Source organism: Falco rusticolus, chromosome 9, assembly GCF_015220075.1.
Source record: "Falco rusticolus isolate bFalRus1 chromosome 9, bFalRus1.pri, whole genome shotgun sequence".
Classification (NCBI taxonomy): Eukaryota; Metazoa; Chordata; class Aves; order Falconiformes; family Falconidae; genus Falco; species Falco rusticolus.
This window is the reverse complement of record NC_051195.1, coordinates 29,382,594-29,409,872: the sequence shown is the minus strand read 5'-3', so window position 1 is coordinate 29,409,872 and position 27,279 is coordinate 29,382,594. Positions and strand designations below refer to the sequence as shown.

General features: G+C 45.1%; 1 protein-coding gene across 4 annotated transcripts in view; it reads right to left on the bottom strand.

Moving 5' to 3' along the window:
• Positions 1 to 27,279, bottom strand: part of FBXW4 (F-box and WD repeat domain containing 4) — a 62,296-nt gene that overhangs the window by 27,483 nt on the left and 7,534 nt on the right. For 3 of the 4 annotated variants that reach the window (XR_005106079.1, XM_037399135.1, XM_037399134.1), the window contains exons 2-5: positions 23,584 to 23,679; positions 20,623 to 20,808; positions 19,307 to 19,439; positions 16,689 to 16,783 (exon numbers count right to left, since the gene is read on the bottom strand). Coding sequence is in view for 3 of the 4 variants with exons in the window: in XM_037399135.1 (XP_037255032.1) it covers positions 16,689 to 16,783; positions 19,307 to 19,439; positions 20,623 to 20,808; positions 23,584 to 23,679 (510 nt within the window). In the remaining variant the exon portion in view is untranslated. The remainder of the gene's footprint in view (positions 1 to 16,688; positions 16,784 to 19,306; positions 19,440 to 20,622; positions 20,809 to 23,583; positions 23,680 to 27,279) is intronic. The other variant, XM_037399136.1, reaches the window with a different exon arrangement.

Genomic DNA, 27,279 nt, shown 5'->3' with positions numbered 1-27,279 from the left:
CAATTCACTTGCCCTTAAAGCTCTGGGTAGCTTCCCCCTCCCCAGCTCCCTACTCTATGTAGTGATTTGCTTCAGGGTTTTCATGCTAAGTGTTTGGAGCATGTCAACTGTTTATCCCTAAGCAACCAAGATCCTGAACAAAGTCCCTGCTCTCCATCTGTGCATTCAGGGCATGCTTGGTTGTGAGCAAGCACCAGAGTGAAAAATAAAACCCGCTAGTCAGGCCAGAAAGCCCCAGCCCCATACGCAGAGAAAGGCACACAAGATTTCATTAAACAACCAAACAATATGCATCTAAGGCATAAGGATGTTTAACGGCCACCTCCCACACAGATCCTGAACTACCCAAAAAACCCTGAAAAAGTTTTGCAGAAGCCAGAGCTCAAACCATCCTAAACCATCCTAATATCAATATACAATAAAACGCAAGTTCACAGCACAAGTGATCATCTTCAGTATCTGTAATAAGGCTGAGCTGCAAGGCAAGGCAAGAACTATTGAATTAAGGCGATAACTGAGATTAGCCAGATGAAGATAGGAAAGGGACCAGGCAAAAAAAAGATCCTGCAAAAACCAGGGGCAGGACAAGGCGAGAAGGTGAGGAATCATTTATTATGATGCATAATGTCAGTATATTGGGAAAAAAGTGTCACAGAAAATGAAGTAGGAAGGAAAGGATTGCACTAGAAAGGGCTAGGAAAAAGCCCCTTCAAGCACATGTCTCCCAGGTCTGCAATGGAACAGAGGATTCCCTAAAACATATCATCCTTCAATGTCAAGAAATATCTGACAGGGGGATATGAAGTACTGCACTGCCTCCTAGCCCTCAGCAAGCCACTGTCTAGGTGAAGCAGGACAACCTGCTGGCAGTCAGTCCTCCAGCATTTCAAGGAACAGAAGTCTGGAAGCTTTAGATGCACAGGCAGCTTTGTGGGCAAGAGTGTGAAACCACAGTTTCCTCCTTTCCTTTCCATGGCTTGCTTATTCCCATGCGTTCTAAGAGTTTAGGAAGTCTCATCCAAAAACACAGTTATTAAAAGAACCATTTTTACTTGGCTAGTCAAACACTCACATGAAGAAATGCCAGGACCAAGCTCACTCACACATCCTCCACTGAAATGAGCATGTTACTAAAGTGTGAGTATTTGATTCTGCAGCAAGTTAGGAGTGTCCCGGTTGAAGCTGTCACTGATCTTTATCATGTGGATATACAAGATCTGATTACATGACCATCAATTCAAGTTAGGCTGCATCTCTGTGGACTCGTCAGTCATTCCTGGGAAGAAATGATGAGCTTACCACATCTCATGGACGCCTACATGTGAAGTCCTCTCTAAGTAACAACTGGCCAGCGAGTACTCACAACAGTTGTGGTTTGCTACTGCTTTGCACAGGCCATTGATACTAGAATTGGGGTGGCTTGGGAAAAATACTAAAAATGTAAACAGAGCGCAGCGTATCCAGAGGGAGGAATCATTCACTGTATACCTCCATAAGACCGCCAGGCAAAAAGTTTAAAAATAGAACAAAGGGTTTCTTCCTCAGGACGCAACAGTGAATTGGAAAGGAGCCTGCGAAAACCAGAACATTAACAGGTTCAGAAAGAGGAGATGAGCTGCTCAGAGCTAGCCTCTGCAAATATGAAAGAAACACCAGTCCAGATGCAAACTCTAGCCAGGGAAACACTAACCTGCCCATTACTGGAAGATGGGAAGAAACAGGCAGGAAAAGATCTTTTTGTGCTTGTCTAGGGAGAAAGGTAAGAAACCAGACAACTACTACTGACCACTGCTGGACACCAAACACTGGGGTAGATGTATGCTGGGACTGACCCGCCATGGCTAGAAGAACATCAGAAACGCCCACCTTGCTCAAGCCACAGCCCATCTAGCTCACTGTTTTGTCTCTAGTACTGGTACTAGCAGACACTGTTTAGGAAGAACATGTAAGCATGGCAGCTTTCTGTGGTCATTCTTTGTATTGCCTCAGCATCCACAATTGCCGTATTAAGGATTTTAGAGCGTATCCTCACCTAGTCCTTCATTATGGACCTGCTATCCATGAATTTGCCGAATTTCTTTCAAAACTGCTGGCATCATCCACCTCTATAACCTTCTGGAACAGGAAGTTCACCACACACTCTGAAGAAATACTATCTTTTGTCAATTTTAAAGCAATCTCCTAGTAATTTCAAGCGCCTGTAATTCTACTGTTGTAGGATTTGGTGAATAACACTTTCACACTCAAGCTTACCCACCACCATCTTACTATGCGTCATTTTTTTCAGGCTGGTTTTACCAGAACTGCCTAACAGAGGCAACCAAATATCAGCACATAAATAATTTCTGCAGAGTGTTTGATTTGGAACAAGATACAGGGAAAGGCAACAAAATACAAACTAGTAATGCAGCCATTTCTTTGGTAGAATGTTCCTCTGCTGTATCTCCTCTTCAGACCCTGTTGGTTCATTGCCTTGTCTGAGGCAGGTTACAGTCAATTGGTTGCTCCAAGCTTTGAGGCTTCAGCCAGTCTCAGTCTCTTCTAGACAAGTGGGGACCCATATTATTGGCTTCACTGCAAGAGCTAGAGTGCCAACACAGGTCTGAGGACCATCAGGGTCCTGCAAACTGTAGTTTGGGAAGCAGAGGACAGAGCCATTGCACAGTGGGAACAGTACTGTTCACCTGAAGTCAATACTACTAAAGTACCTGGTATTTTCCACCACATACCAGGAGCATGAAGTGCTTGCTGTGCCAGGCTACACACTTATCTGAAGCGGTCTGCACACAATCCATGTTCCCAGGTTAGTCTAAGACCATCAAAATACATATGTTAAAGAAACATTATTGCTCTTCTAATTTCTGGACCAGGCTCCCTTACTTCTCCACTGCCAAAAAGAAGAAAATCCATGGGGAGTATATGGAAAAGTAAAAACGTGCCATAGGTCACATGTGCTAATCAATACTCTGTGCAATACAGAAAATAAGAAGCAAGAGCAAGACTTGTTCCATCAGACAGTCCTGCTCCATCCTCATCCCTCATTAAATCAGCCTGGGCAGGCAAAGCACATCCCCAAACAAAGCACAGGTACAAAGCTCAAGATAGCGCACCAGGAGGCAGAGACCAAGCACAGCAATAGTAGCAGCTGCTGCTTGGCCCAGCTTAGTCTGCAATTGCTTCCTCTGATGAGTCCACTTCTTCCTCCAGTCTTTTTTCCCACCCCCCCGAGGAGCTGGGGGAAGAGGTACACACACAGATGACCACCAGACTTTTTTCCCCTGAAGAAAATAAGCTGTTGGGTTCCAGTTTCCAAGCCTCTATCCAGCCCCAACACTGATATATCTCCGGGACTATCAAGCACCTTGGTACAGGTCTCTCTTCTCAAAGGAAATTGTCTCTCTCCCCATTTGCTGCCCATGTCTACCAACCACATCAGGGCCTCATTTCAAGTCCTCTTTGATGGACAGCTAGACTTAGAGGAGGTATGTACCTCAATCTCAGAGGAGGGAGAACAAAGATTTACTAATTAGGGCAACGCACGTTAAAAGCTGGCTTTTATACCTGGCCTCAAATTAGCCCTACATCCATTAAGTGTCAGGATGCCTACAAAGTAGTAAGAGTACATCCCACATGCAGGCATATGCAGAGATGGTGAATGGAGCGTCACAAACCCACAACACCTCTTTAGTGCAAGAAAGTGGTTGCAGCAGTTGTGCTTTGTGCAGGTGGGAGGAAAGGCACAGAAAACCTAACAAATCCAAGATAATGAACCACAGAACACACTACAGGCAACACTACACAGAGAGAACAGACTTTCCAATCTGCCTTCCCGTCTGGAGCAGTCTCACACTGCTCTGAAAAGAAACCAGGGGCAACAGAGCCAAGGAGAGAGTCATAGCCACACAATTCTGTCTGATCTCACTCGCAACAGAGATGCGGGATGCCAGCTACCCAGGGAAGCTGAAGCTTAGCTACAGGCAAGAGGCACTCTGGCATACTGTATTTTAAAGCATGTATATTAGCACACAAGCCAGATGTACAACTGCACACATTGAGGAGAAATTACCATTCTTCAGAAGAACCAGTTTCCCTTTAAGTCTGACTGTCTCTTTCTAGTCATTTGCTCCTCTCCAAACACCAGCCTCTCTGGTCCTGCTTCCATCTCCTCTCTACCTCCCTCAGTGTTTCAAAAGTAGTTTGCTTTACTAGTCTAGAGGCAGACTGATGCATTTGCTTATTTTAAGCAGTTTACTAAGCATCTTTTGCAAGAACTGAAGTAGCTGGAGAAGAATGTGATGGGAGACCTCATCGTCCTGATGTGTGCCAAACCTAATATGGGAGAAGCCCATTTCTGAGACATGCTTTCATTTGTAACAGTATTTTCTCTAGGCCTGAAGATACTCCTGTGGACAGTGCTATGCTCTGTGTCCGAATACCAAAATTCAGCAGCCAGGGTTAAGTCAGAGACTTACATTTATGAGTTCTGTAAATTCTTGTCATCTGCAACCTCATCCCGGGCAAGCAGATGACTGAGCTGGCCCAGGACGAAGGTGCTGCTGCTGTAAACATCTTCCCACTCTGCTAGGACCCACCTTCTGTGCAGACAAGATCCTTCCTTCAACAGTTTCCTGCAATCTACATTCCTATTCTTACATATTCCTTTTCCTGAGCTGGAACAGGAAATTTTGTAACTGTAGATTGGCAGAGCAATATATATTGCATACCACACACCTGAACCAAATCTGCTTTTCTTTTCTTCTCCACCCACCTTGTCCTCTCCTGAGAGCACTGACTGATAAATAATACAATCCCTGCTTGGAAAAAAGAAACTGCCCTCTCCTGCTCCTAATCCAGAGATGCAATGCAAAATCTTGTCCCTCTAAATTATTCTTCGCACTCGCTTCTATGTAAAGATGCGCCTATAAAGAACATCCATGCCTGCCTGTTTCTTAAGTTGGCACACGTTATTTGGACCACAAAACTATGCACAAGCCCCAGCACAGCTACAAGATATTCTGTGCTGGAAGTCAGCCATTGCCTTCCCAGAGATATATCCAAATTCAGGTTGGATACAACAGCTCTAGTTAGAAGCAGAATCAGATATGCCTTGAACATGTGCTTTGCAAAGCATTGACCTGATAATGCCGTGATCCACTTAGTCATAAAACATATATCCTTATGCTTCAAACTAGTGCATTTTGAATACAGTCTACAAATTTGATTCAGCAAGTACTAGCATCAGGAAGTTACCAACACCTGCAGCCTGCAGTAAATTTTTTAGTTTCCTCCAGCAAAACTAGGACTAGCACCTGACTTCACATGCACACAATCATCACTGTCTTCTCTTAATAAACAGAGAACTGGTGCTTTACTGTAATTCCTCTTCCTGCAGCAATCTGAAGCCTTCACTCTGATAAAATAACTCCCTTCTCAGTTCTCTCGCAAATATATTTTTCACTTTTAGAAGAACTGAGGGCTGGGGGGAATCCCTGAAAGAGGCCCAGTGCTTCCTTCCTTGTAATGAAACCCTGTAATGGAATGCCCTGCACTCCAATTAGGAAGAAATGCTAATTTTCTCCAGTTGAGCACCCCCTCTAGATGTATCTAATTTGTTTCACTGCTTTCATCTCTCCCCTCCATCGCATTTTCATTTAAAGGTTATGATCTGTTTGTGCCCTTCATGCCGCGCCCTGGCAAGACACCCCTATGAGAGGTTGCAGGGGCCACGTCGCCTTTCCTAACTGCCTTCCCAAACAAAAAACAAAGCTTTTTTCCCTCCACTGCCTCTTTAAGAATTGCAAAAAGATGAAGAGGAGGAGCAGGGAACTGGGAAGACAATAATTAAAAATAAAAAGTAAGCCCTCTTGCCAGTTGAGTTGTTGGTTGTTTCCAACAAAAGGTTAGAGACCTTTATACTATGACCAACACCAGTATGACCAGTGTAGGCCAGCTGGGAGCAACAGCATTACAGACTTTTGCTACTTCTGCAGATCCATTTTAGGAACAGCTGCTATGCAAGAATACCCTTTGGCAAAAGGCTTTGAGATGCTGAATTGTTTAGCTCCTTGCAGGGCTGGGGAATACATTCTCTCCCACCTGTCACAGAGAAAATCTGGTCAGAAAGGACAAGGAAAGTTGGTTCAGCTGAGGAGACAGTCTCAGTAAAGCTCTTCCCACTTGTCTCTAAATGTGTTATGCCTTGTTCTGGGAACCTGTGTTTTGCTAAGTTCCTTCAGGAGAGCAGAGGCTTGAGCTGGGTAGCATGAGCTTTGGAATAGTTCTTCGTGGCATCTATACATTTGTGCTGCTGCTGTTCTGGTTGGTTTTGGGCAGGTTTGTAAATCCTCAGGGCAGAATCCGTCTAGACAGGATACCTGCCCAGAACAGTCTTCTACAAAGGCTGTATCTGTAGCACATATAAGACAGACATTCACCATGCTGGTGCCACACCGCTTCCTACAGAAATTTCAAGGGGCATTTTCGCCAAAAGAACATAATTTAAAAAAAACCAACCACCAAAATCCAGCCACCAACCTACCTGTGTTTCTTCCAATGAGGCCCCTTTACAGCCTGTCCCAATATTCTCAAACAAAATGGTATCCCTGGAGCTGAACCCAGGGGTCTTCCCTATTTGCACACCCTGTTCCTAAGCCAAGCCATTCACTACTTACATTAAGGCTCTCCCTCCCTTCACTTCAACTCTCCTTCAATCCTTGTCTGTTCGAAAGGAAATCCCTGACCTACACTCTCCAGACACAAGCTTCACCACACATCTGTTGTCAACACCCTACAGGCTGAAAACTCCCAAAGAAACTCTTTGGGGGCAACGCAGCTAAGTGCTGCCCAACTGGAATGGAGTGGGAACTGCTAGGTTACACCTGTGGCACAGCCTGGAACAGCTACCCTCCTGGAAAAAGAAGAGGAACAGCTGGATACATTGCCCAAGCTGAGCATTGAGCAGCCTGTTCTTGGCAATAAGACAAAGCCGGAAAAGTACTGCAAGAGTGTTTTCTGTTATTAACAGGCACCTGGCTAATACTGCACAAGATAGCTAGCTCCCTCTCGGTAATTTCCTGCTGCAGCCACTGAATCCCGTCAGTCAGAGCACTATATGCTCCATTACAAGCTATTTCCTCGCTACATTTGCAATGTCTCCAAAAGCTTTTGCAGAAAGTCCTGATGATCCCTCCTCCTGCCCCCCTCCGCAGACACAATTCCCTCCTAACTCATCTTTCTGGGATCACAAACGGGGAGCGGGTAGGAGGCACACAAAGATTTACTCTTCATAGATAGCACCCTTGCCCTTTCCCCCCCTCCCGGCCCCCTCTCTATCTGGTCCATGCAAACAAACCCCAAGTGGGAAAGAGCGCTCAGAAGAGGCCTGTGTCTGGGCCAGCCGCCTTTCATCCAGAAGATGCCCCTTCCCGTTGGAAAATACAGGCATTGTGTGAAAACATTTTAATATATTCATGCACATTCCTATAGCTTGCAGGAGCGAGTGGGTCCCAGCACCCTCCCCTCCCTGCCTTCCAAATGATTTTCATAGGCAGTGATGCACTGGGAATGCCACCTGTTTTCTCGAATGCCTGCAAGTATGTAAATTATGGGAATATGCAGGCCAAGGGCTGCGGTTTTATTGTGCTGCAGAAAAGATTTTACTAATTACTTGCCTAAACTCCAAAGCAGTACGCCTGCTTTTTTACAAAGCGGGAGAGCGGGGAAGGTGGGGGTGGTGGGAAGAGGAGAAGGGGAGGCAAAAAAAAAAAAAAAAGGGGGGGGGCGGGCGGGGGAAGAGAGTGTAAAGGGAAAGAGGGAGAAGGAGAGGGAGTGCAAGGGATGCATTTCAAAGTTTCTCCAGCAATTGGATGGGGGAGAGCTGGGCCCAATGTGAAATCATAGAGGTCAAAGGTGGGTCTCCCTCCCTTGTGAGAAAGTGGTGAATCAGGACGGTTTATCAAACGATCATTTTCTTTTGAAACTGGGAGGCAGCGGCTGGGACAATTCTGCAGATGTGCTTGATGAGTTCGGGACAAAAATGGGCTGCCTCCTCCCCCCTCTTCCCCCTTTAAGGTCTCCCATCAGGGGTTGCTTCTCCCTCCACTGCTTCCAGGACCCTCCCCTCCCTTCTTCAGTGGTCAGCTGAGACCCCCACCCACTGATCGCCTTTGTATTCCTGGCCTTTGGACACACTGACAGGGCCCTTTATGAGACCCCAATCAAGACCCCCATGTCACAGGTACCTAGTAGAGATACCAGACCCTTTTCAAATGAGGAACAACAAGGAAAATATGCTGGCCCATTGTCCCAGCACAGCACCAAGGGAGATGAAAGGGACAGGCTGCTCCCTCTCCGCAGACTGCCTGCCAATCAACCCCAGTTATTAAGGTCACGATGTGGAAATTCTTTTGACCTACACCTAATCAAAGATGCACCAAGGCCTTTTGAGACAACATAGAGGAAGGTGGGAGGGCAGGCATCCCCCCGCCCTCCCCACCCATAAATACAGTGGAGCTTCCAAACAGAATTTAGCAGGAGTCACCCCTGTTAATGCTGCGGCACACTTGCCCTGAGTAACACTGAGGCAGCCGAGCTGGGCTCCATGCTGGCATCCAGCCTCAGGAGAGCTTAAATAAAAAGCTTTCCTCAATGAAAAGTTAGACCGAGCAACACTGGAGGTGGCTCAGAAGTCACGATTGAGGACCCTGCGTGACCAGGTACTAAGCATCCTCTTTCCCATTCCTGTCAGCTTTGGTTTGCACAGGCTGTGGGATTCACAGAACATGCTCAGCACCATCCAGTGCTGGGCTCTGAAGAAGAAAAACTTAGTGTGCACGAACCTATGAACCTCCAAAAGCTAAGCACCTGGAAGAGTAGATGAATGCCAGCAGCGCAGAGCAGACATTCTGAATTCCCCTTGCATTATACAGGATGATGATACCAAGATGATGTTGATGGTGGTAGCTCTTAGGACTATGCAGAAATCTCTCAGAGACAGGAGTTAGAACCCACCTGCAGTGTCAGAGCAATCAAATGGGTGGTACAAAACAGTTAGAGCATGGGTCAGATGGGATCAGAGAAGCATATCCCACCACACAGCTCCAGAGCACTTGGAATACAGCAAGGCTACTTGCCACTGAAAAGCTGTTCTGTATCGCTTACTGTCCACGTCATCACTGTACACTCAGTAACAGAACAGTTAGACACAATACTTCAATCTGACAACAGTGACACAAGACATGACAGACTACAGTCTGTGGCAGTTCACACAAAGAAAAAAAAAATCCAAACCCCAGAAGAGAAACATTTTTGAGCATATATAGGAGGCTTCTGCAAGTGCATGATTTTGAATTAGGTCCTCCAGAAGAACATTATATAAATCATGGCCACCACCAGCACACAAGACCAATTTTGAAGAAACAGAAACTTATGGCACCCCTCTTTGTGCACTGTATCTACCACCATGCAGGGAATGCTCTTCCTGATCCCACTGCCAGCTTGCTACTCTCATCTGGATCGAGCTCTTAGTGAAAGGCAAGTGAATTTGGGGTGCTGGTAGAGTGAAGACATGAACAGTGTGACAGTCACAGCAACCAAGCTGCAAGTTTCATTAAACTAAATACTTCACTCGTGTGTTGGCTCATTTTCCTCTGCCTTGTATCCACTTTTAGCTCACGGAAGACACCAGTGCTACTCAAAGAGTTCCACAACTCCCATCAGAGAGCCTGCAGAAGGTAACAGCCTACCAGTGGTCACCAACCGAGTGGGAAATGAGAAATAGAAGATTCCAAAAGAGCTTTAGGACAAAGACTCATGTGTTGACATAAATCCTGCTATACTGCTTCTCCACTGCAAACTGTTGCCATTCCTAAAACTGTCTCGTTGTTCCCCTTGCTCTTACACAATTGTTGAAGCAGGTAGAAGACGTTTTTTTCTTCCTGATGCTAAACTAACTAGCTCTTATACCAGAAATTATTTAGCTACAGCAAAGCATGGCCTGGTTTAGACTGTTGTAAGCCAAGATCCAAATACACGCTTCAAACCAGCTATCTCCTCTACCATTACAGTAAGCTGCACTGCTCAGAGCAGACATAACTTCAGTGCTGCAGCACAGACGACAGAGGTGAGTTTCTTACTTCAGGGCAATATCCTCCACTATTGTCCTCCTTCCAAATGCCAATAGCAGGCTGAGGACCAGCCTCCTGCTGTCCTCAGTGAATCAACACTCCTTTAGAGGGGCTAGGCCGCTATCTTAGGGCACTACAGCTCCACTTCCCACCTCAGGGCATGAATTTGCATCCTCTCAGTGACACCTCCGGGCTAATCTGGGAGGAGTAACAGTGGAAGGTGAGCCTGGTTAGAGGCATCTGCACCTGGGGCTCTCACCACGCAAGAAAGGTCCATCCCTCTCTGTCCTTCCCCACCCTCAAAAGCAGCCCTTTGAAAGGCAGGGGAGGAAACAGACACCACTCTAATTGAAGGAGTGAAACCTAGCATCCTCCGCCTCATCTACCTTTGCACTCTGTTTCTGATTCTCTTTGAACCTCTGGTACAGCTTGTCAGGTCGCTGCCCTCCTGAGAGATCAGAAAAAAAAATACGGCAGTGATTACTATTGTACACTGATTTTCAAGGTGGAAAAAGAGAGAGAGAAAACAGTCTCCATGTGTCAGGCTATGAAAGGGCTGCGACTGAAGCCACCTGAAAAACAAACCCTTAATTTAAATGTTAATGAAAGTGCTGAGGAGACATCAGAGGCTTTCGTTTCTCTACAAGGAGCAGAATCACCAGGTCTAGAATTTATGGCCCCCTTCACCTCCCCTCTCCCCTTCTCTGCTCCATCAGCCAGAGAAGTTAGGAAAGGAAAAAAACCCTAATTTTAACATTAACTCCACACTTCCACCCTGGGATGCAATTGCTAAATTATCTGTTGGCAGGACACTGATCAAAGGTGGAAAAACAAAGGCACACTGCACAACCGAGCAAAGGTAAACAGCAGCCAAGGTCTGATGAAGTTACCTTCTCCCCCTGCAAATTTAAAAAGCAAAGAGAAAGCGATCGCAAACTGGAAATAGAAACCTCAAACCATAGGCTGCCAGACCCCTCACGTAAGTTTCTTCTGTCACATCGATTAAACAGACATGGATTCTCCTGTGCAAACGAAGCAGCACAAGAAAGATACTTCCTCCAAGCTTTCAGAGACACATTTTTCCCCTCAAGCAAGGGGAAAGATGAGAAAAAAACCAAATATAAAATTTCAATATTGAATACAGCTCCGCAGGATTAGCAATCGATGTCTGGGTTCTAACTCAGCTACTGCCTCCCAAAACCTGCTCACCTGCCCACAACCACTAGTAAGCCAATTCACACAGTCACAGAAAATATATACATTGCAGTATTGGCCAAAAGTGACAAAAAAGGAAAAACTCAGTCATATAAGCTTTAAAGGGCAAAGGAAAGAAACTGAAGAAAGGTAAGTTGCAGCTTCCCAACCTATAGAAGTGTTTGCATATGTGTTTGTTTCTAGAGTAGAGGGAAAGGACAGGTATGTTCAAAAGTTCACCCATATGAAAAAGACCAAATATAGTCATTATCACACAATTAAAGAAAGTAAAACAAAGTCTTCTTCCTCCCAACATCAAGGGAACAGTCAAGGCACATGGATAAGACACAGGTGTCATTTTAGCTCCAGAGGGGAGAAACTGATACTCATTTCCTGCTCTTCAGCTTTGGGGTGAAAGAGCACCAAGTCAGTTATGACTGTTGCATATATCCAGAAACCCGCATCCAGATCACTCTCTGAGGTCAGTAAGAGATGGTAGTTAACACCAGCCCTAACTCTGCAAGTCCACCCTGGGATCTCACAGTTGAGCAGGTTCTTCCTGCCCCTGCTTAAGAAACAGCTGCAGGTCAGAGTCCCCTCTCAATTATTCAAACCAACCAGGCTCTACAAAGATCCCCAAGGACAGTAGAGCTATTGCTGCCTGCTATTTTGCTGGCAATGCACAAACCAAGAATAAAACCCACTTGTCCCAAGTCCTAGCAGACTCAGAGAGGTTAACTGCACAAAGCGAGGTCAAAACAGAGCACCGCTACAGCCAACAGCTCATCTTGATATGCAGTAGGGGGTACCTGCTGATGAAAGTGGAGCAAGAAATGAAGGTGGGGGGAACATTATCAAACATTTTAACTGCTGCACATTAGGGCTTCAATTGGACAGCTAAAACCACTGCAGTTGCTCTGACTTCATGGGTTGCTTTGCTCTAATGCAATCTGCAAGATCAGACTGTTTCACTTTCACAAAAAGTTCACAGATAACCATTAAAAAGAAGACCTCAAAATTAATCATTTTGATTGTTCCAGTGGAAGAGAGGTCCATTCAGTCAAGGTGCCTGTCAGTAACCCTTGTCATCTTTTCTTTCCCTGGCAAGTTTTGGGTATGTTTTACAATTTGTCTGAGGTTGTCCACAAAGGCAGTCTCCCCAGATACTACTTCCCCATAATATTCCATGGGAAAGGCAATTAGGTTAACGGAGATTCAAATTAGCACATTAAAATAGAAGAGTCAGGTCAACTACAAAACTGCATAGAAGAGACAGAGCAAGCCTAGGTTTTTAAATCCAGCTGCTCACAGAACTACTCATCTTCCTTTAACTTAAGCATTCAGTGCAGATAGCTAGTCTTCGGTACAACCTTTCCTCCTCTCTGGAGTACATTTGCACTTCACCAAGGCAACATTTGCAAGGAGAGGTCAAGTACTGTGGTATAGTAACAACACAGTGGGAAAAGGACAGGCTGTCTTTTCAAATACGCACCCAAAGCACATCTCTGCTGCAATAGGGCACATTATGGTTGCCTGATGTTGCCCCGGAATAGCACCAAAGGTTTCCTAGCTCTCTATCTGAAAACCATTTCTTTCCTTGGTTTAAGATCTGACACACTTCAAATACAACATGGGAGGACCAGTTCTCATGACAAGTATTTTAAAATCTAAATAGCAGGTGCCAGACCCAGCAGGAGAAGTCATCTTAAGTTTGAATACTTTTTTAAATCCAACACCAAAGAGTTTCTGAATCCAAGGTTAGTAACAAATTTAACATCAAGGTCCACTTTTTTCCTTCCCCTCCAGTTTACAGGTTCTCTATCATTAGGGAAAAAAATTGCAACAGTTTTTTCCCCTAAATAAATGAATGTCTCAGTAGTACAACATGTATCACAACCCTTACATTTCTACAGCCATAAATACCAGGCAATTGGACCTCATTTTCTCTATAAACCTATCCCTCAAATTAAACAGTGTACAGTGGTCACTTCTCTTCCCTGGCTACTGCCATCTCAGGGAATCACAAAGCATGAAGGTGCCACTGCTGCACTAGAAACCCCTGGGTTTGCCTCACTTTGCACATTTGAATTGGTCCACTGCACTCTGGCTTGTCCCCGAGCACACATAAATCACTGCAGTAAACACCAGTAAATGAAAGTTTAACATCTGCATGACGCAGAGTTCAAAAGGCAAATGAACTCAGGGGGAAGGGGATTGCAAGCAGCTATAAGAAACGTGGTTTAGGGTACATGGCCTCTCCAAGTACAGCATTTTACTAATTCATGGCGAAGGACAGCTTTGGACACCAATTAAACCAGTTGCTGGAGCAACCTGGGGCACCCTTATTGTAAGTATCCTCTTTTAAGGATACTCTTCGACTGCTTCTCTAGTCCCAATGTCCCAAGCACACTGACCAGCACCACTATGCAGAAGACCTGCTGAAAATGCCCTTCTCATCCCCACTACCCTGCAGGGCACCGTTAGGGATCATCAAAGCAATGAAGCTCCAATAACAAACATGGATATGAAGGCACTTCCATGGCTGAAAAGGTTATACAAAGGACTAAGCGCAGTCCTCCACTGCACAGTAAGAAGAAAAGATCTAATACACTTGGTACCCTTTTATCCTACCTAATCTCCCCTACAGTCATTCTATTTGCAGTCCCTCCAAGCAACCAGCCCAGTATCACTACATGAAGAGCAAGGAATCCTCCTTCCTAGCTCAGCACAACTGCAGGAGGATCTCTGTAGTGACACAGGGAAACTGGTCAAATCAAAGCAGAATACCCAAGAGAGATGCCTGAAGCCAGAGGTTCTGCACTTTAAGAGCACAAGTGTCTGAAGTTTAGTTTGGGTGCACAGGCACTGTCCATTAGAGCAGCAGTTCAGCAGAGCAGGACTACAGGAGACACATTAGAAAACCCAGCTGTGCATCAGAAGCGTAAGGGATACTTTCTAAGGAAGCTTCACACAGAGGGAGATATCACTGAAAAGCAAGACGAAAAGTTTCAGTCCTGCCCATTAACAGCTGAGGTTCAGTAGGAATACAACCCTGACTACTCCAGTCTTGGTCCTTTAGTCCTGGCAAGCCTTCACGTCAGGAAACTGCAGCCTCTCCAAAGCACTTCTGAATGGCTAGAGCTAAACGAGCCCTCCTTGCTTCTACCCCACCACATACAACTGCTTTGGCCTGTTCCTGAGCTCTACGTGCCCACAGCAGAGAGAGCTGGTAGGATCTCGGCAATGACGGGCCAAAATACTTAGGTGGTTGGAGCCTGATTCTACAGCAGTTCTACACCAGCAGGACTATCTGTTCTTATGGAGAGGCTCTCAGTTTACACCAGCACAAGTGAGAAAGGAAAATTGAGAGGACACGTCGAATGTTTAGGAGGAAGTGGAGGTTATAGGCCACGTTCAGCCTCACTGAGGAACAAATGCATCCAAGTGCTGGCAAGAAGGATGGGGATCACAAAGGAGGGAAAGCTTTACACACAAGTGCATAGGTAACGGATAGGGATGAAATATGGGCTCTTGCAAGTAAAACGGAAACCACAGAGCTCCCCAAAGCAGACCTTGCCAGAAACCAGATATTATCTTTTTGATACTCACCCTCATTAGACAGTAAGCAATAAAACCTATTAGTGAAAAATTCATCTCCCCTGCCCCTTGCCCTGGCCCTCCCCCACCACATGCCCTCCTGCTCTGATCCTCTCTCTCTTCTAGGATAGCTGTGATTTGTTCTGAGAAGCGACAGGTTTATAGGTTAGCCGACACCTTCTCTCTGTGGAATTTTAATTAACTTCTCCCATCGTCAATATGTTAAGGAGCAGGGTTCCCATTATACGGGGTCAGCAGCGTGTTTCAGGCCCTGCTATATCAGCCGTCAAATTGAAGAATTAATGACGTGGCTAATTGGCTCTAATTCTCCACACCCCCCCTCCCTAAAATATGGAGGGGTAAGGGGGGGAGTTAGGGTGGGCTAGCAGGGGAGGCTGGTACAGTCCACAGTCTCATAAAAAAAAAAAAAAAAAAAAAGTGGAGTGCACAATTTAAACCCACTTGTTCATGGGGTAGCTGTTCTACCACCTCCCATTTATCACCCTGCAGGGAGGAAAGCGGGGGTGGGGAGATTGTGGGTAAATATTGTGACAGAGAGTGTGCACAAGCGTGCACACCAGGGAGAGGGACACACTGTCCTGACAAGAGGCCACCTCAGTAGGTCATCACTTAGGAGTAGGAAGCAGCATGCCACTGGGCTCTAACCAGCCCCAGTGCTAGAGCCAGAGCTGCTAGAAAAGGGGCCCTTGCAGCACCGAAGACAGCAAAGGGCTTCTATCTAACATCTTGCAGCAGCATTAACACACACGGCACTTCTTTAAAAATGCTATCCGTCTCAAACACTCAGAGCAATGGGACAAGGGAACAGCAAAATCATAGCAGGCCTCAAGGGTCATTTCCCTGATAATGCCATTAGCTCCATACCACTAAGTTCCTGCTGCCTGCAAAACAAGCTTGGAAATCTAATGAGGACAGCAGTTGTGGGAAGTATTTTGGTTTTGCACAAGCCTAAAATTGACTAGTTGCAGACATCAGATGAGCAGCAACAACAGCTCTTATTCCCCCCTTCCTTGAGGAAGGATCTCTCTCGCATGCAGAAGACCAGCTTAACAGTGAACCAAAGAGACAGACTGTTCGCTGCTGGTCAGTGTAAGATTTAACAGTGAGAATTGAAGTTTCTCAGATTTTCATTTCCTCAAGAACAGGAGCACTTTGAAAAACACCCTGGAAAACACTGGAGTAGGTACTGCCCTTGCCCCCCATGCTAAAGTTGAAGTTATAGCATTACACCTGCACTGGAAGCACAGGGCAAGACAGGCTGGAAAACCTCATCCCTGAACTCCACTTCCACGTTTCCCAGTTCAGCATGCTCAAGGAAAACTAAGCCTTGACCACTGCACACAGCTCCCAGGCAGGGACCTTTTTACTTGGCATCTCTTTTGCCAGAGAATGAGAATATAAGTTAGCACCTTTTCAGTACAAAAAACCTCAAGAGGCTCTGGCTCATTGCTTCTAATTAGCAAGATCTACTTCACTCTGCAATTAAGAACCATCAGGTCCCACCTGAGACAGTAACAGGAACACAGGGCCATTTTCACAGCCTCTCTCTGAGTGGATCACTCCACTGCTATAGGGAACAAAGACCACACACTCTTTCCTAAGCTCCTGCTGCAGGCACAAGCACCCGATTAGCCTCCACCCAAATCAAGTCCCTGAACTGTCACACTGGTGCCTCAGAGATTTGTGGACGCACAGCCTATCCAACCCCTTTACTTCTCTCTGTTGGAAACTGGGAATAAAGAGATCTGTTACCTTAATAATGGGCTGATAGCAATGGACCACACTCGATCCTCTGTCTGCACTGTATGTAGACACTGCCCAACTCTGCCCGCGGACAGGGACCAAACCTAAAGAGAGAGATGCACGTTATGCCACATCACCCAGAAGGTGCAGAAGGTAGGACGTACGCTGCTAATGTGCCAGAAGAGCTGCCAAAACTGCCATGCTCACCTTTCCTGGGATCCTCTCCCTGAATTCCCATTACTTATTTTTGAGGAGCAGAGCCTTCAATCACTGGCAGAAACAAGCACTTGTTACACAAAGTTACACAAAGATTCAGCTTATGACTATGACCTTCCATTCCACTGGTAATAGAGAAAGCACCCCCATCACCACATACTCTGTAGGGCAGCATTCAACACTGAGACTTCCCATCTTCTGTAGTTAAATAAACAAAAAGTAGGATTTGTTCAAATCTCTGCTGCTCTCTTGAACATTGTGGGAAGTCTTGGTAGCATCCCTGAAAAATTTCCGCTCATATTATCTATAAAATTAATCATTCACTATCCTGTAAAATAGCTTTTTATAAACCCATCCCCTTTTGATCAAGTTTCCCAAGTGTGCCCCAGACTATTTCCAAATAGGCCCCCCTTGCTCACTCAAAATGTGAGAGAACCTCTTCCCTCCCTCATCAGTGCATACACGCACATACCCTTCCACCAGTTCACCACACCCCCCTCTTTGTTTCTGGGTCCTAATAAAGCCCCCCAGATTCTTGCTGGGGCCCTGCTTGTGGTCCCCATTTTCTCCACCTTGTCTTCATTCTTGGCCCACAGAACCCGAGCTCTGTAACCAACCCCCAGTGTTTCACTTCAAGACTTCAAAGCTGGGAGTGCCCTATTTGTTTGTTTGTTGATAATGCCCAGGATTGCAGGCTATTCTTGTCAGCGGGGAATTTAGCACCTAGTGTCAGCAAAAGCAGCAGAAAAGCTTAACTCTTTTAAGGCATCCCTATCTCCTACAGGTTAAAAATATTGCTCAGAGGACACTATCTGGTGCCTATCACACAGGAATGTACATTAGCAGCTCTTCAGGGCTTAGTCCTAATCAACACTCAGCAGAGCCCTCAATAGCTTACACACTTAGAGTCCCTTTAAAAGGCTGGTAGGGATTCCCTTCCATCCTCCAAGAGTCTCATTCACACAAACAAGGCAGCCTACAAAAGAGATGATAAAAAAAAAAAAAAATAAGAGGTGAACATCTCTAAAGCCTGTGCTGTGGGGAGCACTGGGTGGGCAAGATCTCACACTAGCTCCAAGAAAAACAGCCTTAAATTCCCCTCTGGCCTTCAGGAATTTGTTCTCAAGGTCGGGGAGGTCTGTCCTCTGGCTACCAGGGAGGCTGCAAGAAGCCACTTCCCCAGCAAAGGGGCTCCACGGAACGGAGAGGAGCAGTCCTGCATAAGCGTGAGACAAAGTAGCATCAAGGACTTGCTCCCAGGAGGCAAAGAGCATCCCAACAGCACCCTTTGCATCTGAACACTGCTCTACTTCAGAGTGATTTTACCCAGGAGTACACCCATACAGAGGGACCAACAAGAACAGATAAGGCCATGCTGCTCAGCATGCTCACACTTCCCTATAAAACCTTGAAAGACACATTTAGGTCTTTCTTTGCCCCAGCTTCCCTTCTTGCAAAACAGGAATAGCAGTTTTCTCCCTCTTGATTCCATTAATACTCTACGGTATGTACCAGTGACCAATAATATCCATCAGCCTAGCCTAAGCAACAGCCAAAGCTTTCATCATACAGCGACCACTTCCAACAATGAAATGTGGTTATGAAGATGCTACAAGTACTGCTGTCACGCTAGCAGGACAAGGGTGAAACATCTGTGTGGAGTTTCCTAAACTACTGAAACAGAGCTGGTTACATATAGCTCAGGAGAACAACTCTCCAGGTCCATGTAGGAATACAGCACTGCTAACCAGATCCAGAAGGACAAAAATTAACAAGGTCCTGCCTCAAAAAGAAATAATCAGAAATTATGTGAAAGGATTCAGTGGTGCCAACTGAAAAGAATAGAGAGTAAACAGTATCCATAGTCTAACTTCACTCGTGGTTTGCAAACCAAGAACCATAAAAAAAAACACCCAACACACACACGCCAAAAAAAAGCCCCACAAGCCACAAATAAACAAACCATAACCAGACAGATTTGGAAAAGACATTATGCTGTCCCTTGAAGACAGTGAATATACAACAGAGAGCACGTAAAGCAGCACTGCACCAGAAAGCAAGGACGTGCTTGAGATACATATGGGAAGTTTCAGACTAACTGGCATGGATCTCTACTAAAGTGTTAAGACAGATGTACCGTGAAGGAAGCAGAACATCAGCTGCTGCCTTCTGCACTTCCTAGTTTAAACCAGCAGCTGATGTTGTAAAATATTGCCAAATCTTTTCCTTAAAAGCTTGGCACAGCAAGCATCTTTTCAGAGACCTGAGCCTACGCCAAGATACCCAGCACTCCTCCTGCACACGCACAAGACAGGGCTCGCAACAGTTCTGCTGACACAAACATTCATGGCACGAGACTTCTGAGGTCACCTCTGCAGCAGCACCACAGCTACTGGAACATCACTGCTCACCTTCGCTGTTCTGTCCCGGGAGCCACTGACGATGAGGCCACCTTGGAAGTCCACACAGTTCACCTCCTGTTCATGTGCGGAGAACTTGGCGCTGTAGGAGCCACGGATCTTGTGAAGGACAATATTTCCATCTCTGAAAAACAAATCCCCAGGCAGAGAGCCTTTATCAGCCGCATCTCCCTTAGACACACACCTTCCATAAGTGCTTAGGAGTGCCACAAAAAGACCTGGACTGATCTCATGAGAACTGAAATTCATGCAGCACTATTAACCCTCCACTCCTCACACATCACCTGTTCTCCTGCAATCCCACATCTGGCCAGTCAGAGCCAATCTGCTGCACTTGAAAATCTTCCTGGCTGACTTTCCACCCGCCACTTTGTGTTAAGCTGCAGAAACTAGCAAAGCAGCCATTCCTCCTCCTACTGCACTGAGCTTGCCAGAATCCTGGCTGGATGCTAAATGGCTGGAGTAAGGGAACTAGCTGGAGTACAGGTCATTCTCATCCATGTCCAAGCCTCAGCTTTTCATTCATTTCAGAGCTGCTGCGCAGGGTATTGTGCTTTGAATTAACTACAAAGACATTTAGACTTTTTTCAACCAATACAGTTACTGGAATTTTAAATGCATGCCTTCATTTTCACCTGAATTTTGGGCTACAGTTCACAGGGGAGAGTCTCAAGATATCCAGGGCAGGCAGCCATCCTTGCATCTCCCAATTCTGTGCTTAAGTGTTCTGTATATTAATAGTGAAAACATATTTATAAATAACAGTTCTGTTATTTGCTGTAATCAAAAAAGGCTAGTCAAATGCAAATATAACTGAAGAAGGGTGCATGTGCCAGAAGGCTTGTCAGTTTTCCTCCTCTTCACAATTGTGTCGGTAGGACTAATAAACATATACTTGTCTCTAGAAAGCTTTACGCACCACTGCAGTCCAGTTAACCAGCAATTCTGAATATCAGAACACAGCCTGGCTACCTCAATTCTAACAGGGAAAGAAATGAAAACTGCACATCAGTCAGGATTACTTGATCAGTCAATCCTGATACAACAATCCTGTGGACAGCCACACAGGTTCAAAAGAGAAAAGGACACTTTATAAGGTCAACAGCACGAGACTCAGCTCCTCCGCTGCTGTAGTAGCAGCTTTGTCGGGACAAAACCAAATCATAAGAAAGGAAGCAGCAGCAGTTGAACACAGCCAAGCACAAGGACACTTTGTAGATCGACCCCTCTGCTCTGGGCTGGAGTTACACAAAACCTTTCCAACTTCACTGCCATACTCCCTGGGCTCTTTCATTCGCCCAACTTACCCCCCTCCACTGACGATGTGGGAGTTGACAAGAACAAAGCGACACACATCCTCCTGGTGGCCAGAGAAGATAGCTTGAGGGTGACACTGCAAACCCGTGCTGCCTGCACAGAGGCGGTAAGCCTGGATGTTCTCTGCTTGAGACAGGTAGAGATACTCGCCATCCAGCTCCAACCAGGGCATCAAACTGCGAACAGACAGCAAGTTGTGGGGTGCAGGAGTGGGGAGAACAAACCAAACCAAAACAACCTCACACACAAAAAGAAAAAAGATTGCATATGTAAACACACCAACAAAAGCAAATGCCCACTCAGGAAACTGTCAAGTTCAAGCTGCTGGTCACATGCAAAAGCAGGACTTAATATAGTAGCACAGCTAAGTGAAGCTTCTCCAGCAACATACAAAACAGATCACATTGTTGGCATTTTTCTAACCAAGAACTGAGGAAAAGAAAGCATGGAATCTCTGAAGGAGAAGATGGATAAAAGATGAGTAGTGAGTTTAGATAGGAAATACTTCAGGCTCTCTGACACCTCTTCAAGAGCCCTGCACTTCTTAAGAAACTAGACTACCAGGTATTTGTAAGCTATGCCAAGCATTTCTAACAGAGCCTTCAATACGAGGCTCTTGGTACAGTCTTGATCCTGTACGTTATTTGCTGATGTCTAGCAGAGACCACAAAGCTGCCACTGTTTCACATGCATCTGAGCAGGGGAGCAGGCATGTCAGATAACACAGGTCTTCTTACAGACAGAAAGTCCTCCACTTCCTACATTCTCTGTATAGCAATAGGTAAAGCAGCAGGGTAAGCCTGAGGCTATCCAAGAACTGTGTGCTCATCATGCTGAGAAGGTATTTTTCTACATTCACACCTCTTGCACAGCTGAGCCAAAAGCAACTGCAGAGCAACCTCTTGATTTCTGTTGCCGGTCTTTCAGAAGAGCCCATACACCCTTTCTGCCCCTTGCTACCTATGAGACAGTGGCAGGTTCCTACAGACAGGTTCCAAGCCAAGAGCAGCAGACTGTTAAAGAAGCTGTTCCAAAGTATTTTGAAGGCTGAAGTTACAAGTGGACAATATGCTTCACTTCCTGGGAGACCAAAAGGAGACTCTCAAGAAAAGTCTGAATCAAGTCTGTCATCACAAGAAGTTTATTTATTCTTGAAACAAAACCGAAATCCAGAAAACAGAACAGGCTACAATGCACACACTTAGCCAGTGAGCTCTTTGCTCAAGATCTCACTTCTGTGTAGCCACCACAGAATCAGCAAATAGGCCTTCTAGACATGGCAAGGCCAGATAAAGAGAGACATGGGGCTTGTGTCCTATCAGGCATGGATGCATGAAATTGTCTCCACCCTGCAGACATTGCTGAGTGCACCAATACCCATGCAAAAGTTGAATAAAACCAGAGCCTTTCCAAAGAGCAGCCTTTCAGTTTTCAAACTATTCAGGAACAAACTGTTTTGAAAGCAGGGTGCCTTCTCATAAAAACCTGTCTCCTTTTTTCCAGATTATTCATCCTCAGAGTCATGATTTTCTGCGTCAGCAGAGCCATTACGCACGGCCACACCTCATAACATCACAATGAGGAACTAGAAACATGCAAGAGGACTAGATTGCTTATTAGATAGAAGTTTCCTGCTTGCCTGCATTCATCTCCAGCAACAGGCTGTTAGTCACATGGACAAAGCAGTTGAGCACAGGTTACAACGTTCATCTGGGACTTGATCATATGCATGGAAAAAATAGGAGGCATCTTTGGAGCAGCAGCTTTGTTTTAGGTGGGCTTTGATTTCCCCTTCCTTCCTTCACTCCTACGCAGTCCTCTAAAAGCAAGTGAATATCCAGCTTACCTAGACTACAGCCAGTTTCTATGGCTCTCCTCCTGTTGCAGTTTAGCTTTTTACTTTTTTCTATGGCTTTTTCATAAGGAGAAGTAACAAATTTGAAGTAGGATAAATGAAAATTAGAGGATGCCATTTGGATGGTGGCCTCATTAAATCAGTCCTTGCCTTTTTATTTGGGAAGCTGGTTTAGTAATGATCTCTAACATCCACAGAGCCTTCACAGATGGTTGCAAGCACTTCAAAGGCAGGTATACAACCTGCACCAAAAACCACTCTGCTCATTACAGCTGTTCCCAGGACTTTAGACAAGCACCGGCACATTATCCACCACTTCAATCTACACAGCACAAAAAGGCATGAAAGCTCAGCAGAAGGTCCCTTGTTCTTCAGTAGCTAACAAACCATAGTCTTTCTCATTTTTCCGTCGGTCTGAAAATTTAGGTGTGCTGTTCAGACAAGAGATCTATCTTATGCTTTGCTTTGAAAGCTGAGTGCACCTTTTTAAGCAAGAGCAAGAATTTAACAACAATCTCCTCTCATTAATGTCAAATATACTTATTTCTTTAGTGAAGGAGAGAAGCGTAAGGTAGGAGAATGGAAGCAGCATAAGGTAGAAGAACAGCAAGTAGCATTTCAGATTTTTAGATTTGTACATCCAAATCAGGGGCCAGAATAAAGCACAGGACACAAACTAAGCATTCTGAGGGGACAGAAGTCTACATCTGGGATCAAGGTATGCTCATTTTAAGAAAAGGACAGAAAACAGGACAGAAAAATGGTATACAGCAACAGATAGGAACACAACAGTTCGAAGTCTGTAGTAAAGATTGCTAAACCCAACTAGAACTGCAGAGATCAGAACAATGACAGATTCAAGCTCTTACTAAGAAAGGAACTCTCGACTCTGTGAGTGAATCCCTAGGGCAAGACAGCAACTCCAGTCACCCCACATCCAGCTAGCTAGCAACACCCAAAACAGGCTAGTGACATTATTTGTAAGACCCTGTGGATCACAAGGAGCAGGAAACATCTCACTTCAGGGCACAGACACAAACCCAAGGCCCCACAGCAGCTGACACAGAACAAAGTAGAAGAGAAAGGAGCCACTTGCTTGCATTTCCATTTCAGGACTATCTCTCTCCTGCAGCGTCCGTGCTTCCAGTTCTGAGATACTTTCACCCTTTCCTTCACTGGAATGCCAGCTGCTCTGCAGACAGAGGAAGAGAGATGAGATTAGCAGTCAGGACTGATGCTATATGGACAACAAATACACTCAAGCTGGTCACAGGTATGCTCGCACTGGTTCCACAAATGATGGAATGGCAAACATTGATGGTGCCTGAGCCACGCTGGAGCAAGCACATTTGTGAGAGTTGACAGAAAAGGAACACTGGGCAGAGTGGGCGCTTATGAGCATAGAAAGCTTTCAGTTTTCATAAAGATAATCCCTGATGGTCACTAGTGTGCAAGCCTTAAATCTGATCCAGGCCTGATCTAGTATGCTGAATGCAACACAGGTTCAGACAAAATGTAATCAAAACAAAGTGACATGGAAAGAAACTACCAGAACAACCAGAGAAACAGGACATCACTCTTCTAACAGAGACTAAAGACAGCCAGTTAAGGTAAGGGAACACCATACAAGAACAGATGGAGGAAACACTAGTCAGGAGAACACAAACTAGAAGCCAGAAGAGTGTGCCTAGCCAGAAGACTAGTAAAGAAACTGCTCCAGATCCTCACCTGCCTGACAATCATAACCAGATAAAATAATTAGAAGTCAAGATACATTCAAACTAAAAATAAAATTCATCTGTACAACCACCCAATGCACACACACCCCAAGATGGCCTATCTTTTCCAGCAGCTCACCAAAGGATAGAGAATTCCACCACATTGCTGGAAAATTCTCTACTTACAGTCAGATAAAGTTACTACAAGAGAGACTATAGTTCATAAGCAGTTTCTGGAATACAAATCAAAATTATTGGGACGAGCTGAGACAAGCCAAGATCAACACAGCTCAAAGGTGACAAAAGGTAGGTACCACAGAGACCTGGGACCAAGATCTCTTCAGAGTCTACATGAACACAACCAGCTCAAACAGCTGTTCAACATCTGTTTCGCTTTAATGATCCAGAGTTGATTAAAGAGGGGTGAAAAAGGCAGCTTTAGCTCCCATCTTTCTCATACCATAAACTTAATTATTCAATATCCTTGGTGGGGCTGCTTAGGTAGAAAAGATCAGAAAAGTACAAACAAGAAACTCTGAAGTTACCCTTTGGAACTAGGGGTTGTGAATCACTTACTAGATTAAAAGAGTTTATCCCCTTTTCATGCATTTCCCAACAGCCAGTGTTCCCAGGTGCATAGGATGAAGGGAAGATCCTCAAGAGATGGCGACTGGTACCAGATCAGAACCAGTTCCCTCCTCCTATCCCTACCGTGCCCCCAACTCGCTTCCAAAAAGGGGGATTTTTGGGTGCTCTGTCATTTTTCAAACAAAGATTAGCTCGCTGTAAATAAACATCTCCTGAGGTTGTTAATGGGTGTAGGAATCTCTAACCTGGCCCTGGGGCCTGGCCAGATTCTCATTTTCCCAGCCTTCCTTCCATAGCCTCAGGCTCCTTTTTTTCTGCTCACCCTTCCCTCCCCTTTTCTATGCTTTCCGGCACTTAGTCACCATTATAATTTGACTGCATTCCTGGGCATGTGACCCATTTTAAACAAAAACAGAAGCCGCACACAGAAAAGCTTTTCGTTCCCTAGAAAGCTTTGCAACTCTAAGTTTATGATCAGTAGAGCCACATCAAATAAAACTGAATTTTGGAAGCCACAAGTTCTTCATTTCTCCTAACCCTTAAAAAAAACCCGCTGAAACCGAACAACAAACTATACAGTTAGCTTAGGCTGCAAGAAAAGGAATTATTTTTTTAAAGGAAGCACTTGCAGGAACTTACGGGGCCAGATAGTGTCTGAGATGAGGAATGCGCAGCACTGAAAAGTCAGGTCAGGTCCAGCAGCCTCCTCATTGCTTATTACTCTCCCAGACAGAGTTCAGGCTCTCCGCCTACATCCAGTTCCATTCATTACTCCAAAACACTTCTCCCCACACTCAACCCTCGGTTAAGTTCTCCCTACGTACAGATTTTAAGTCACCAGCTTGCACAGTGATGGAAAACGCACTCACGCCACAACCCCCTCCCCAACACATACTAGCCCAACCAGACATCCTGAGCTCAATGCACAAACCCTACTAAGACTAGATGTAATTTCCAAGGCTCTGAAAAAGGTGAATCCAAGGTCAAAAAAAGCAGCTTCCACCTTACAGTGCTGGTCACTTTTCTAGTTAGGGGAAGGCCTTGATCCTCCTGCAGCTGAACGAGGAATTTCAGAAGTCACACATTGGCTTGGCCCAGAGTACCATTACTGCAGTTACTCCTGTAACAGACACCTCATTCCTTCACACAAATCAACAGTTCCTGTCCAGAAGTGTCAAGGGTGGGCAAGAAGGACTATATGGGAGAGGTCTAGTGGGGTTGGAGGCTGAAGGGGGCGTGGTATGTGGGTATGTGTTTGTTTTACCATTGATATATTATTTATCCAGCCTGCCACCCCCATATAGCAATTCTGGATCCAGCTAATTTAAACATGTCTTAGAAGCATCCACCTTCTATTTCCGAGACATTTTATTTATTCAAAATAGAGGCAAGAAAGGGGACAGAACATACAGAGGCCATGAGAAAGTGGATGTAGAAATTGGACTGATACATCCCTCCCTTTTGCCAATACCAGGGCAGCAACGACTGAACTGCAATGATTTTCAAGTGTTGGTCAGAGACATCTGATCCCCTATACCAGAAGGGAAGTTAAATCAAGTTCAGTGATGGAATCAAGTGCTGAGATAATTTGATTTGCTTCCACAAAAGCACCCCACAAAGTAAGTCCCAGAACACACAGAAAAAGGCAATGAGCATCACTTCAATGCACAAGAGCAGTTTTCAAATCTTAGAAAGTTAAAGAGGGCATCAACATATAAACTTAATAATTTGATAAAAAAGATCCTTTTCTCCCCTACAAAGACTATTTTGCTTCAATCATGATCAACACACTTTCTATACATGCAAATCTTTAAGTATTGTTCCATGATGACCAAGACAATCAACAGACACCACACATCCACACTGAGTGGTTGACTTAACCAAGTACCTCTCAGTTCAGCAACCGAATTGATCATCCAAAGATTCAGGAGACTAAACCATCTTATGAGGACAAATGCTATGTAAAATGCTGTGGAAGGACCACTGTTCATCAGCCAATGAATACCTTGACTTTTCTTAGTATGCAATCTAGCAAAACAGTAAAACACACACTTAAAATTCACTGCATGCTTAACTGCTCTGTGAAATCAAGATCTTCGCATTCAAGTTCCCAGAGAAACCACCCAGCAGTGAAGACTGCTGAAGGCTGACTCGCTGGGGAAGGACTGCTATTTTTACCAGGACCTACAGAGTCTTGCATCAGAAAGCAAGTGAAGTACAGCCCAGCATCCAAGAAGGATGACAGGAAACACAGGATGAAGGAACCAGTGAAAACTGAATGTGAAAACTCCACAAAATTCAAACAAATGTTCTTGAAGCCCAGAGTCCATTATTTCACCACTGCTACTAAGGTGTCAGTTACCAACAGCTGATAAAGTTACATGATTCAGAACATGCAAGGCTATCTTTTTTATTAGCTACTTAATCCAAAAAGCTCTCTATCAGGATCCCAAGCCATAAAGTGCAATACAAGACCTGAGCTAACG